General features: G+C 41.8%; 1 protein-coding gene across 4 annotated transcripts in view; it reads left to right on the top strand.

The window, feature by feature from the left end:
• The window catches only part of pusl1 (pseudouridine synthase like 1), a 104,728-nt gene that overhangs the window by 16,689 nt on the left and 74,907 nt on the right, over positions 1 to 13,132 (top strand). For all 4 annotated transcript variants that reach the window (XM_041206630.1, XM_041206634.1, XM_041206632.1 and 1 more), the window contains exons 3-4: positions 1,569 to 1,756; positions 11,525 to 11,674. In XM_041206630.1, the coding sequence (XP_041062564.1) occupies positions 1,569 to 1,756; positions 11,525 to 11,674 (338 nt within the window). The remainder of the gene's footprint in view (positions 1 to 1,568; positions 1,757 to 11,524; positions 11,675 to 13,132) is intronic.

The raw sequence follows: 13,132 nt of genomic DNA, 5'->3' as shown, positions 1-13,132 counted from the left end.
CAGCCCTCTCCCTGATACCAGCGGCCAGGGAAAATCACCTTTAATTGGGCCTATAATCTTTCAAATTGGCCAGCTGCCTCCATTTGGCAGTCAGCTGTCCCTGCCGCTGGGAGATTTCCCTGGCAGCGGGACTGTGCGAGCTGGGGGGCCCTCTTGACCTGACCCGTCCAGGATTTTACTGCCACCCACTGCGCACCCCCCCCCACCCCCCCCAATCCTCCACCACCTGAGGTCAGTAAAATTCCGCCATTGGTGACTAGCACTACAGGTGATGCCCCTTCATACAGATTTCTCGGTTTAAAAACCTATTTTCTGTCTACTTAAAAGCCAGCAATTATGTCCATGGCCCAAAAGATGGATTAAGTCCAACTGGTTAAGTTGAGCAACTCGAACAAGGTTTCCTGTAATGTTGTCAAAAAATACTTGGGTGCATATGGTTTGACAAAGATTTCTGGAGTTGGAGAGCAGTTTTCATCTGTACCTTCCAAACTCAGTAATTACAGCAATATGTGGACTACAGGGAGAGACTGGGAGAGGAAAAGACAAAGCCATTTTTCAGTCATGAATATTTGATTTGCTTCTCTTCTTCCAACTATTTTCCATTCCCTGTGGAAAGTGGATACAGAAGCCTGGCAAAATGTGCAAAATGCTGCTTCTTTCAGCAAAGTACTGCAATTTTCCCTGCCTTAGACACAGCTGTGGACTGGTTCATGGGGTTCTCTGCATTCAATCTAATAAAAACAGCTGTTTCAAAAAATGCTGCTTAAAAAAAAAATGACAAATGGAAATCATCTATCTGGCTTCTTTGGAGTTACAGTTGAATGTCAAGAGGGGAATCGGAAATAAAGTTTATGTATGAAGAGAAGGATGCCATTTTTTAAAGAAACTGTAGCCTGCTTAGAATTATGGGCAAGTATACCACAATATTCCAGCATTAAGAGTTCCTCAAGTTGCACTATGTTTCTGCTGAGAGTATGGCTACAGTGGTCCCCTCTTTAAGTAAATATTGCCACTTGGAAAGCTTCTTCAGAATATTGTTGACAACTCTGGAGAGTCTCACTTTTGAGATAAGACCGTAGCAGGGAGGCCCTTGTGAGGTAATCCCCATTGTACATGTCCCTTCCCTCCAACACCTTTATTTGACCTCAAACTGTGGATCCCCTTACCTCCCTTCACCTTAGGCTAGAAATTACAATTGACAGTTTAATTGTATAAAGCATCTTCATATCAAGCGGCTCTCCCTGCTTTCTAACAGAAGATCTCACATGTTTAAGTCCTCCAGTAAAATAGCAGAGCAAGGAATTCTGGCCTGAGGGTTAAGTGCTTATTTGATACCATTGCTGATAGTAATTCCCAGGCTGTTTTTCACCAAGCTTTTAAAATCTGCTTGGTGTCACCTAATCTTTAGTTCTGATTGATATTGCCTCCTGTTTACTTTTTCAGCCTTGAAGATGTCCTACAAGTTGGACCATGGCCTTTTGCCTTGATTTCTAGTGAAAATACATTACTGAACTGAAGTAGTGCGATTGTGCTGCAATTTACTGTTCTGTGTTTCCACCATATACTAGGATGCAGTGCAGAAGCTCCAGCCCATCAATGAAGTCAACATCTCAATCTCCAGTCGTACGGACAGTGGAGTACATGCTCTGTGCAATTCTGCTCACCTCGACATCCAGAGAAAGGAGGGAAAGCTACCATTTTCAGCAGAGCTCCTTGTTGATGCACTGAACTTCCATTTGAAACCTGAGCCAATCAGGTAAGTTGACAGGTGTGATAGAGGAAAAAGACGCTGGTAAAACGGACATGATCTTGGTTTGCTATGGCGATGGTTTCTGAGGGAGCTGCTTGTTTTTTGCATCATATTTGGGACTGAAGTGTTTTCAGGCCACAGTGTAGGGCAAGGGCCTTAATGACAAGAATAGCCAGTTATAAAAACTTAATCACAAATGCAGCATCTTAAGAGCTGCAGTGCTGTTACTTGAATACCAATAAGAATGAAAAGTGAAACAGAGACTAATTTCAACAACGTTTAAAAGTTTTTACAAGAATGATATTTTCTCACAAGTAAAATGTTAATAAAAGTTTAAAAAAATGAAACAAGCAATTTAGTTACCAACAAAATGAATTCGATTGATCAAGGTCAGGAGCCTGAGTCCTCAATGAGCTGCAGGTTGCAGACCCCTGATGTAGGGAAATCAATATGGATACGGTTGTAAAATGTTACTGTTATAATAAAAACATTCCTCCACCTCCCTTCTTGCCAGGTTGTGACCTTACTTACACTCTGGTGCCTGATACAAGAGATTAGGCAGTCTGCTCAGTAATGATAGATAGATAATGGTAGACAATATAAATTCATCCTCACAAGAAGAACGCTGTTCAAAAATGTTTCAAACCTTGGTGTGTTCACCTCCCTTGACAGAATCTTTAAGTGCCTTAACAAACAAACAAATCTCTGCAGATATTGAATTAATTATTTTGTGACTGGCTTGAAGAAAAGTACAATTTTTCTTGATGGATCAATATCACAGCTGCACGATTGACTGTGCAGAGTCTGCACTCTGGAATAATTTATTACTGCTTTGATCAAATGGTATTTTTAACAAGCAAAATTCAATCAGCGTTTATCACATCTTTTGAAAAGAGCAGAATTGAATAGACAGGGCTTGAAATGTGAAATCTTTATAAGTAGCCAGTCTTCCTGTCAATCATAAACACTAGGGACCCACAGCAATTTTTTTGTTTAAAATCCTGAGAACAATAAAATGGTTTCACGTTATTAATCACTGAGCTATTGCTTTGCAACGTCCTTGTTTCTCTCTGGATGATGTCAGAGAAATCTACCTAGCCTCTGAATGCTGTGATCTTCAGCTTGGCTCTTTTTTTTTTTGTTGTCTGCAAGTATATTGGAAAAAATATTTCAAAATCTTTTCTGGCCTAAGGATTCATATCTCTGTGCGTAGCAGTGTGTCAGTTTGGGTGTTATGAAAATTATTTGAATAACAACAAGACGATGAATCTGTATATGTTTATAGCTATTTGTATAATATATTGACTTAATTTCTTTCAGAATGCATATCATGTTGAAAGAGAGACAACGTAAAACATTTGGTGTGTGGCAACAAAGTTATGCTCAACCATTATAAATGACTGATTAGGCCTCAACTGAAGTATTGGGTCCAATTCTGGGCCCTACACTTTAGGAAGAATGTCACAGTCTTGGAGGGGGTTGCCTCTAAGAGTGGTGGACTTTCAAAAGGGAATTGATATATACTTTAAAAGAAAGATTTGCCAGGCCATGTTGAAAGCGCAGGTGAGTGAGACTAATTGGATGGCTTTTTCAAAGAGCCAGCATGGACACGATGGGCTGAATGTCCACCTTTGCTGCATAATTTTATGCTTAATAGGCAGCAAGAAGCTTGAACAATTAATTGCCAAATGTGAAAGAGAGCTCGGAGTCTCCCCTGCATGACTCTTGCTGTGCTATAATATCAAGGTCATTGGCATCTTCCCAATGCCTTACCCAAATTGGCTTACCTTGTGTGTGAACCTAAATAATGAGGGTTGGCAGGCTAAATGACAGTAAAGGCACAATAGTTATTCCCTATCCTGTTAAACATATGAATTAGGAGCAGGAGTTGCCTATTTGGCCCCCCTGTTCCCACCAAGCACCCACATAGGTGACTTCAAGCAAGAATGCCTGGAGGGAATCAGGAGCAGGATCCCTAGCTTATTTTCTTTCCCTAACCCAGGACACTGAGTTTGATTGATTGCTGCTGCTGTAGGTCAGAGTAGGCCAGGCATTAAACCCCCCCGGGACATTCTTAGTCAGTGTGATTCAGTTCCATTCTGGATATTACGCTTAACAAATGAGTCATCAGGATAGGTGGCCACCAGAGGGTTTAATCAAAGGATGTGAGGTTAAGTATGTGCTGTAATCCGAATGCTGAATGACTTGAAGTGCTTCGTCAAATATTTTTCAAGGTAGTTTTCATTAAAACTGAGATCACAGAGGCGACACTGAAAATCCACGTTGTCTTTTTTTATTCTTTTTACGGGGGAATTTATTGCCCAGCACTAATTGCCCCTGAGAAGGTGGTGGTAAGCTGCCTTCTTGAAGCACTGTAGTTACACCCACAGAGCTTTTAGGGAGGGAGTTCCAGGATTTTGACCCAACGACAGTGAAGGAATGGCGATATATTTCCAAGTCAGGATGTTGTGTGACTTGGAAGGGAACTTACAGATGGTGGTGTTCCCATGCATCTGCTGCCCTTGACCTTCTAGGTAGTAGAGGTCGCAGGCTTGGAAGGTGCTGTTGTAGGAGCCTTTGTGGGTTACTGCACTGCATCTTGTAGATGGTACACACTGCTGCCATTATGCATCGGTGGTGGAGCCACTGGATGTTGAAGGTGGTGGATGGTGTGCCAATCAAGTGGCCTGCTTTATCATGATGGTGTCCAGCTTCTCGAATGTCTTTGGAGCTGTACTGAGATGAACTCTGAGGAGCAGCCAACAGCGACCAAAATCCAGTGCCATCTTAAAACAGACTGCTTCTGACAGGAGGCCACCAACAGCATAGGATAATTCAAATAGTTACCTGGGCCATGGCAAAGTCTTTCACATCATCAAACTGTTTCTAGAAGAAACAATAAAAATCAAAATCCAAGGCTTATTCTATGGAGTATGGTGAATAGAGGGTAGATGCAGTATATGTAAGAGCAGTACATGGTTGCCAAACTGCATTAGAAACCTTGGCACTCTTCCAGGCCTTCCAGTAAGGTCTTTAATAAGTTATTACAGTAAATGATGAGTCTGCATAGATTTTTTTTCTGGCATAGCCTAATCAATACGCTGTCTCTGTCAAAGCTCTGCTCTGATCCCAAGATCAACAGTTATAAATTATCCAAGTATTTCCTTATAGTACTGTAGGGCTGCAAGAGAAATTTAAATTCTTGATACAATGCTCATTTGTTAGAAACTGTTTTAGAATTGAAGCAACACTCCTTAACTGGAGTGTCCTTGGCTGAGCAGTGTCACTCTTGCTTCTGAAGCAGAAGGTCACAGATTCAAGCTTCACTCCAAAGGCTCGAGCACATAGTGTAGGCTGATACTTCAGTGCTCTATTGATGAAGTTGCTGTCTTTCGTTAAACTCAATTTCCTGTCTGCTCTCTCAGGTGAATGTAAAAGATCCCAGGGCATTATTGGAAGAGCAGTTTTTTCCCCAAAGTCCTGGTCAACATTTACCTCTCAACCAACACCACCCAAAAAAGCTGACCTGGTCATTTGCCTCTTTGCTGTTTGTGGAACCTTGCTGTGTACATATTGGTCTTCCACGCTTTAAAACTACCTCTTTGGATGTAAATAACTTTGGGACATACTAATGTGATGGAAGATGCTCACAAGTTATGGTACCAAGCTTTTTCATGTCATTGAGGGTTGGCTAAACAGGTATCAAGACACCTACAGAATACTGAGACCATGGCCTAGAAATTCAATAACACTTGCCTGTTTTTTAGACGCAGAACTGGTGCCAACATATCCAATATGGCAGGTGTGGCATGTGCATTCTTTATATGCTGGAAGGGCACCGTCTGTCCTATAGGTAAAGACAGCAAAAGAGTTTTCGAGGGCCTGAGCCTGAAACAGGCATTAGGCCCTTTTCATCTTCAAAAAGGGGGCCAAGTGCTTGTTTGAGACCCCCCCATCATACAACTCAGCTGCTATGTATTTCGCCAGAGCCATGCTGGAAAGAGTGATCTACATGCGACCTTTCCAGTGGGATTGGTGGAGGCCTCCATCAAAAAGGTATGTTTTTTAAAAGAATGCTTCCCTGAATGTGCAGCTGGGAGGTACAGGACTGCTCCTCCTGACTCCATTGCAGTGCTGAAGTCTGTGGCTGGTTCCCTCCTGATCATCCCCTCCCAATCCCTGCCCTCTTCCTCTCTCCCAATCACTTCTCCCTTCCCCAGACCAATATGTAAAAAGTCCAAGCTGCCAGGTCAACTGTACCTTGACAAATTTCAGCTTTCAATTTTGGATTTTTATTTTCTCTTTCCAAACACACAGTCTGATAAGGTGAAGCTTCATGGCCGTCCTCCAGTGTCTCATCATATTTAGCATGCTGATATTGATATATTAGAGGAAAAATCACCCTTAAACCACATGAACATTACCATTTTGGAAGATATTCATAATTTGTCTTCAATCTCACTACTATTAGTGCTAGTGACAATACTTTCATTTTGGGACGTAAGGACCCATTTATTGCCTATTTCTGGTTGACCTGACTACTGAGGGGATGGTCCAGAGGGTATTAATCATCTACCATATTTGTTGGCTGGAGCAGATAGAGGCAGCAGATTCCCTTCCCTGGACATTAGTTAGTCTGACAGCTTTCATGGCTATTTTCCTGGTAGCAGCCTGTAAATCAATAGGTGTGCGAATTCAACTTTACAACTTGCTAATGTGGGACTTGAATTCACGTCCTCTAGATTGTTAGTTCAGTACCAATAACCACAACATTATTGTACCTTGTGAAACACAGACTGGTGTGTTACTATCCTTGGCCAATATTTATAATTTGCACTTCTTACAAGAATTCAATGGAGGACGATCAGGTGTGGGAACTCTGATTGACTTTTCCCCGCTCTAACTAATGGTGCTGAAATCAATTGTAGTGCCCCAATCTACGATGAGGTCTCAGCACAGACTGACTGTGAAAACTAGGACCTATCTGGACTGTGTGGCTCAATTAGATTTACTTTAAACAATGTGGTCCAGTCACTACCTAACCTTAATTAATTTAATGCTGAGCTGACTACAACCTGTGAAGCCTGTACCTTTCGCAAGTCTCTATCAAAGCCTATGTTATTTCTCACCCTCCGGCCATGTGGTATATTCCAGCATGACATTGTGACCCAACATGTCCTCAGTCAAGCTCAACCATCATGAGTTGATCAGAGGTAGGACTAGATCTCTTACTAAAGGAGGAATTGACCATATTTTGTTGTAAACTACAAATACATCTTAATATCCTTATTTGGCTCCACTTTCTTTCTTGGCCCTTGTTTCAACACAACCTCCTTCAACTGTAAGGATCAGCCAAGCAGGTTTACGGCTTACATTAATTCAACAAGAGACATACTTGGCGTCAGGCCAGAAACCTAGCTTCAGCTTAATAGTTTGAGAAAATTTAGAGCAATACTTAGCTAATGAAGTAATTACTTTTTCTGTATTGTAACAGGCTTTTTACAAAGCTGTAAGTAGTACTGGGGAGAAATTGGAAATAAGATTGATGATCAAAAGAGTTCACTAGCTATTTAAATATATGTGGTGGTGGGGTTTGTTGCAGGTCACTCAGGGAGCCCAAGTTCCTTTGTCAACATGCACTTTTACATACATTTGTAGTCTTGAACTATAGATAGCGAGTTAGAGGCTCCAACTTTCTTTCCATCACACAGCTGACTAGGAATCGCTCCTGCTTTTACTGCTGCTATTGGCTTGTGTTGGAAGGATTTGCAGGTTGATAATCAACCTTCCTTGGCCATCAAGTCCTGGGGTGGGACTTGAACCCGGAGCTTCTGGCTTAGAGGCAGGGACACTACCCACTGCACCACAAGACTTACCTTAAATATTTGTAACAGTCCTTTAATGAGGGATATCTCAAAATAGATCACATTTTCAAACCCAAGTAATTTAGTCTTACTCCATAGAGCTGATACATATGCCTTTCAGCAACCAGCTTGACATAAGATAAATAGAATCCTAGAATGTTTACAGCACAGAAGGATGCCATTTGGCCTGTTGTGTCCATGCTGGCTCTTTGGAAGAGCAACTCACCAAGTTCCACTCACCCACCTTTTCCCGTAACCCTGCAAATTTTTTAACTTAACTTCAGATAATATCCAATTCTCTTTTCAAAACCTCAATTGAATCTGCCTCCACCACACTCTCAGGCAATGCGTTCCAGTTCCTAACCACTCATTGCATAAAAATGTTTTTCCTCGTGTCACTCTTGTTTCTTTTAATGATGATTTAATTCTTTTAATAATGATAGAACTGCTGTTAAAACTTTTGCTCTCTTCTACCCCAAATTTACTTGTGCAACATTGGCTTCTGAGTGGACTCTTCCATTTCTAAAACAGTAGTGCTCACTATCTGCCTCTACTACACCTGCAGCCCTAGGCAGAACTAACTGACCTGTGTACACCTGGGCCTCGGTTCACAGCTTGCCTTGCTGTGGGAAGTTAACAGAACTGGGATTGGGGACTCTTGCTTTCCAGTGCAAAGTAATTGTATTAGGAGTCAGGCTATACTAACACCCATAATGCAAATGGAACTGTAGGTCCTTTTATCTCCATTTTTCAACTGAACTCCAGCAAGTTGAAGGGCAGGAGGTAACTGTCTGGGGGAGATAATAGATGTTTCTCAGATTGACAAGATGTGCAGCGAGCCCAGGGAATTGCAGTTCAATGTAAATGAACGTGAAGTAATACATTGTGGAAGAAGAAGGGGGTGTGGAAGTATACGCTAAATCAGAACTTTTTTATTTGAGTGGAGAAACATCAACCTAAGGGCAAAGGTACACATTTTTATGAGCAGATTTAGGGCAGGAAAAGCCTTAAAAAAAGGACAGATCGGCTTCTGAATTTTGAATACAAAAGCGAGGATTCTGTACAAGGCATTGATTAAAACGCAGCTGCAGTACAATGTGACCATTATAGAAAGGATATTGGAACCATGTAAAGGTGTATCAAAGGATGACATCATGCCAGCAATAGAGTTATCCCAGTGCTTTCAAGACCTAAATGAGAATGCATACTCCTGCTTTGGCTCGCCTCATATATTGTATCGGCGCGGGCATCTCGTTAATTGGAGAGAGAAGTCGTGCCCCTCACATGTTCGTGGGGCTGAATGGTAAAAGATGCAACTTTTAAGTTAAATTTCTGGAGATAGTCCACAGCTTGAAGAGAGAGGCCATTGGGTCTGGAAGGCGGAGGCCGGCCATCAGAAGAGGGTGGAGAAAGAGGCTGTGATTGGCAGAGGGGAGGGTCAAAGACTTTTTACAGCGCTCGGGGGAGAGGGGTAAGAACTCCTGCTCCTGCTGGCCCACATGGAGGACTGGAAAAGACACTTAACTTGGTGGGTCCAACAGCTTCCACCTCCCTTCCATAGCCGGGATTCCTGAGCCATGGGAAACCTGGGCAGCAACTGTAAAATATAAATCAGACTTTCAACTTCATTGTAGGAGCCTCAGGAGGAGCCCGACCTCTTCATGGCTGGACATTTGAACACCTCGAAAACTGCTACTGGGAAAATGGCAGCAGGTGCATACATGGCAGTTGGGGATGAATTCTCCTTTTTTTCATTTTTTAAACACTCCTCCTGACCCCCTCATGCCCATCCTGGTGGGGTGGGGGAGTGGTGGTTGGGGTTACTATCAAGGCCTAGCTGTATAATACACTATTATTGTGCATTTCCCTTATCCATAGGAACAGGTGGAGGCCATTTAGCCCCTCAAGCCTGTTCTGCCATTCAATGAGATCATAGCTGATCTGCAACCTAACTTCACATAGCCGCCCTTGCCCCGTATTCCTTAATACCTTTGGCTGACAAAAATCCATCAATCGCAGATTTAAAATTCAAAATTAGTCTACCGTCAATTGTTGTTTGCAGAATAATCCCATCTCATCATTCTCCACATCTACTTCATTGAAAGCAGCTCAGGAAAACCAAAAAGGCCCTGATTAATAACACCTATGTTTGCTGGAAGTCAATGTTCAACTTCTAATAAACTGCAGCTGTGAAACCGGGGGACACATCCCAGAATTCCAGCAACATACTGAATTCAATTTTTTGCAGAAACTGCTTCGAAGCAGTGCCGAAGCATCTGCGGATGCTTCTGTGAGGCGCCCTGGGGATGTTTTACGAGGTTAAAGGTGCAAAATCAATGCAAGTTGTTGTTGCTCAGATCCAGAGGCTCTCCTTGTGCCCCCAGGCCCCCCATTTCTGACTGATTTTAGGAATATTCCAGTGAGCCTAACCTCACTTTCCACCCTGCAGTTCTGCCAAAACCCTGGTTTTGTTTCTACAATGATGTTGAAATGATGCCAAAGCCTGTACCTCTCCCTCAGTGTATTTAAATCTCTCGATTGCTGTTACCTGACACATTATTAACGTCCAACTGGTACTTCATGCTGTAAAAAGGGGAAGGTGCAAATGCCACTTATTTACTGTTGCCAGATGATGAGCTCGATCCTCAAACTACTGCTTAAAACTGATTAAAACTGGTTAAAAACTCCAGAATGCCATATAATAAAAACAAACTTTCAGGAATTATAAATCAGAAATGCCAATCTTCTGCCTTATACGGTGCACCTATGACTCATTTGAGCAATATTGAATGAGATCTATTAGTTTGAAATAAAACATGGGAAAATGCACTCATAGATCTGATGAAGGCTCTGATCCAAAATATTAATCTATCTCTTTCTTACCAAATGCTGATCAACCCACTGAATATAATCATGTTATTGTGAAATGCAATTTAGAACAATTGTTTGGAACCTTATTTTAATATTAAAAATTTTAATTGCTGAGAAAAAAGTTGCTGGATGATTTTTTTTTGAAAAAACATTTTGAGTAAATTTAATTGTTTCATCAACAGATTGAACAGTAAAACGTTGACATGTTAATTTTGTGTTCTTCCATGATAATATTTCCTATGGGACATTTCTATTTTAAACGTTTACATATACAAGGCTGAAGTTTCACTCCATAGGCAGACTCCACAGGAGTCGGGACTGTTTCTGGGTCCCGAACCTGTCCCTGGGGGATGCAGTCACTCTGGGATTTTCACAGTGGAGCCCCCTTAATTGGCATAGAGAAGGGCTCGCCATCCAATTAAGGGCAGCAAGTGGGCTGCACCCCTTGTGGGATTGGGCATCATTGCCAGCCCCAAACCCATCTCGGCAAAAAGGCTGGCGCCAGGCACAGGGTCAGGAAGCCAGCACGTCAACTGGCATCAGCATTTTCAGACCCTGTTCATCTCCGCTCCCAACTTTGGCAGGGCACAAAAACTCAGCCATAGTTTCAATGATAAATATTGACATAAAAACGGAGGTTCCAAATCATGGCACAGGAAATAAAGTTTGTGGAGAGGGAGTGCCTGGCATGGACAAGACAATACATCAATATATGTGTATATAAACCATGTAACATGCTCACAATCCTATGTTATATAGAGAATAGCGAACAGCTTTTTATAATGGAGCAGGATTATTAAATATAATGGTTTGCTGAGCTTATTCTGGCACTCGGCAAGAGGTATTTCCAAGTCTGTAAGATAAGCCTTATTTAAACTATTACTGACCAGACATATTTGCAATAATCAGTTTTGAGCATAGCTCATACACTTTAACGTAAATAACAATGGGCTGAACAGCAGACTTTCTGACTGCCTTTCAATCGTAACTTATACCCTGTACCTGATAAAGACCTTTTTTCAAAAACATTTTTTGACAGTGTCTTAAAAGCTTTTCGAGTGGCTGATAACTTCAATGCTCGATTCAGGGCTCTATCACGGACGTATGTGTACCGACTTGTGACAGGATGCTGCCACCGTTCTCAGCTTCCAGTATTTGAAAGGAATCTTTGCTGGCCTGTGGCTAATAGGTGAGTGGAAAGATCACTTTGTGTTCCAACAATTCACTTTGACTTCTCAGAACATTGACCTTTCTGTACACTATAAGAACATGTGAAAGGGGGAATTGTAAAAAGATGCTCATCAATCCAGCTTCTTCCACATAGGCGTGCAATCTTTCAAACCCAAGCCAGGAAAAGAAATTGGATGTTGACAAAGAGCCACAGGTTTTGATTATAATATACAAGTATGTTCGTCAGTCTTTTTGCTGTAATTTTAATTTTGGAATCTCTTCCATCGATGCGACTCGTAATAAGTTTGGTTTCCAGATATTTAATGTAAGCCTGGGATGCATTCTGTTATTCCCTCTCACTCTCCTGTTCTTCCTCTCTGCCTGATTTATTATCCACTTTTGGTCCCACTCTCCCATATTCCATTTCTTTCCCAATCTCCTTTCTATTACTCATATTATTCCTGCTCTTTTTATCTCTTTTATATTCTTTTTCTTTTTGCCACTCTCAGTCCTTTTCTTTCTTCCCCACTTCTCTTACAATATGTCTCATTTATCCTCATTTTCATTCCAACTCTCCTTCTCTCTTCCCCTTTTCATTCACTTTCTCCCTTATTTCTCTCTTGTCTTTTCGTCCCCTCATTCCTCCTCTCTGATTCTATTTTTTTTATCTCTTATTTCTCTTTCATCATTCCTTCACTTAATCCCCCTTCTCTCACTCTCCTTTTTGATTTTATCTCCATTTCTCTTTCTTCATTTCCACCCTCGATGCCGAATTGTCCAATTCTGTTTCTCCACTCTCCTTTTTTTCATTCCCCTCTCCCTCATTCCTCCTTTCAATTTCTTCCTCTCTCTCACACACAGACAATTGTTGGTAGCACCTTTGTCTCTTAAACCCGAGTAGGTCTCCATTCCACTACTCACTGTATGGCTTCACTGCTCCAGAGATCAGAAGCACTGAAGGATCTTTATTGTAGTAATGATGTCATTTCCCATTTACCCCTTCCCAGGCATTCATCAGAAGATTGATGTTGTCTTTTTATGGCTTTACCTACCTGCCCTATCAGGGAATTATATATTTGAAACCTTGAGTTTCTTGCTCATCTAACTGTCCACCCATTCCTCTTACCTCTATCTTCTTGAAGTCTTTTACAGTGTTCTTTGCTGTTCCAGAGGAGAGAAAGGGGTAAAACAGGCACCAGATAACTCTAGAGCAGTCAGCCTAATGTCATGTCAGCCATGGCTCAGTTAGTAGCACTCTTAGCTCTGAGTCACAAAGTCCTGCGTTCACTCCAAAGACTTGAGTGCAGAAATCTAGATTGCCTCCAGTGTAGCATCGAGGGAATGCTGCACTGTTGAAGCTACCACCTTTCAGATGAGATGTTCCACTGAGGCCCTGTCTGCTCCCTCAGGTAGACATAAAAGATCCCATGACACTATTTTGAAGAAGAAAAGGGGAGTTATCTCCGGTGTCCTGGCC

Source organism: Carcharodon carcharias, chromosome 15 (assembly GCF_017639515.1).
Source record: "Carcharodon carcharias isolate sCarCar2 chromosome 15, sCarCar2.pri, whole genome shotgun sequence".
NCBI classification, from domain to species: Eukaryota; Metazoa; Chordata; class Chondrichthyes; order Lamniformes; family Lamnidae; genus Carcharodon; species Carcharodon carcharias.
This window is presented reverse-complemented; position numbering and strand designations above follow the sequence as displayed.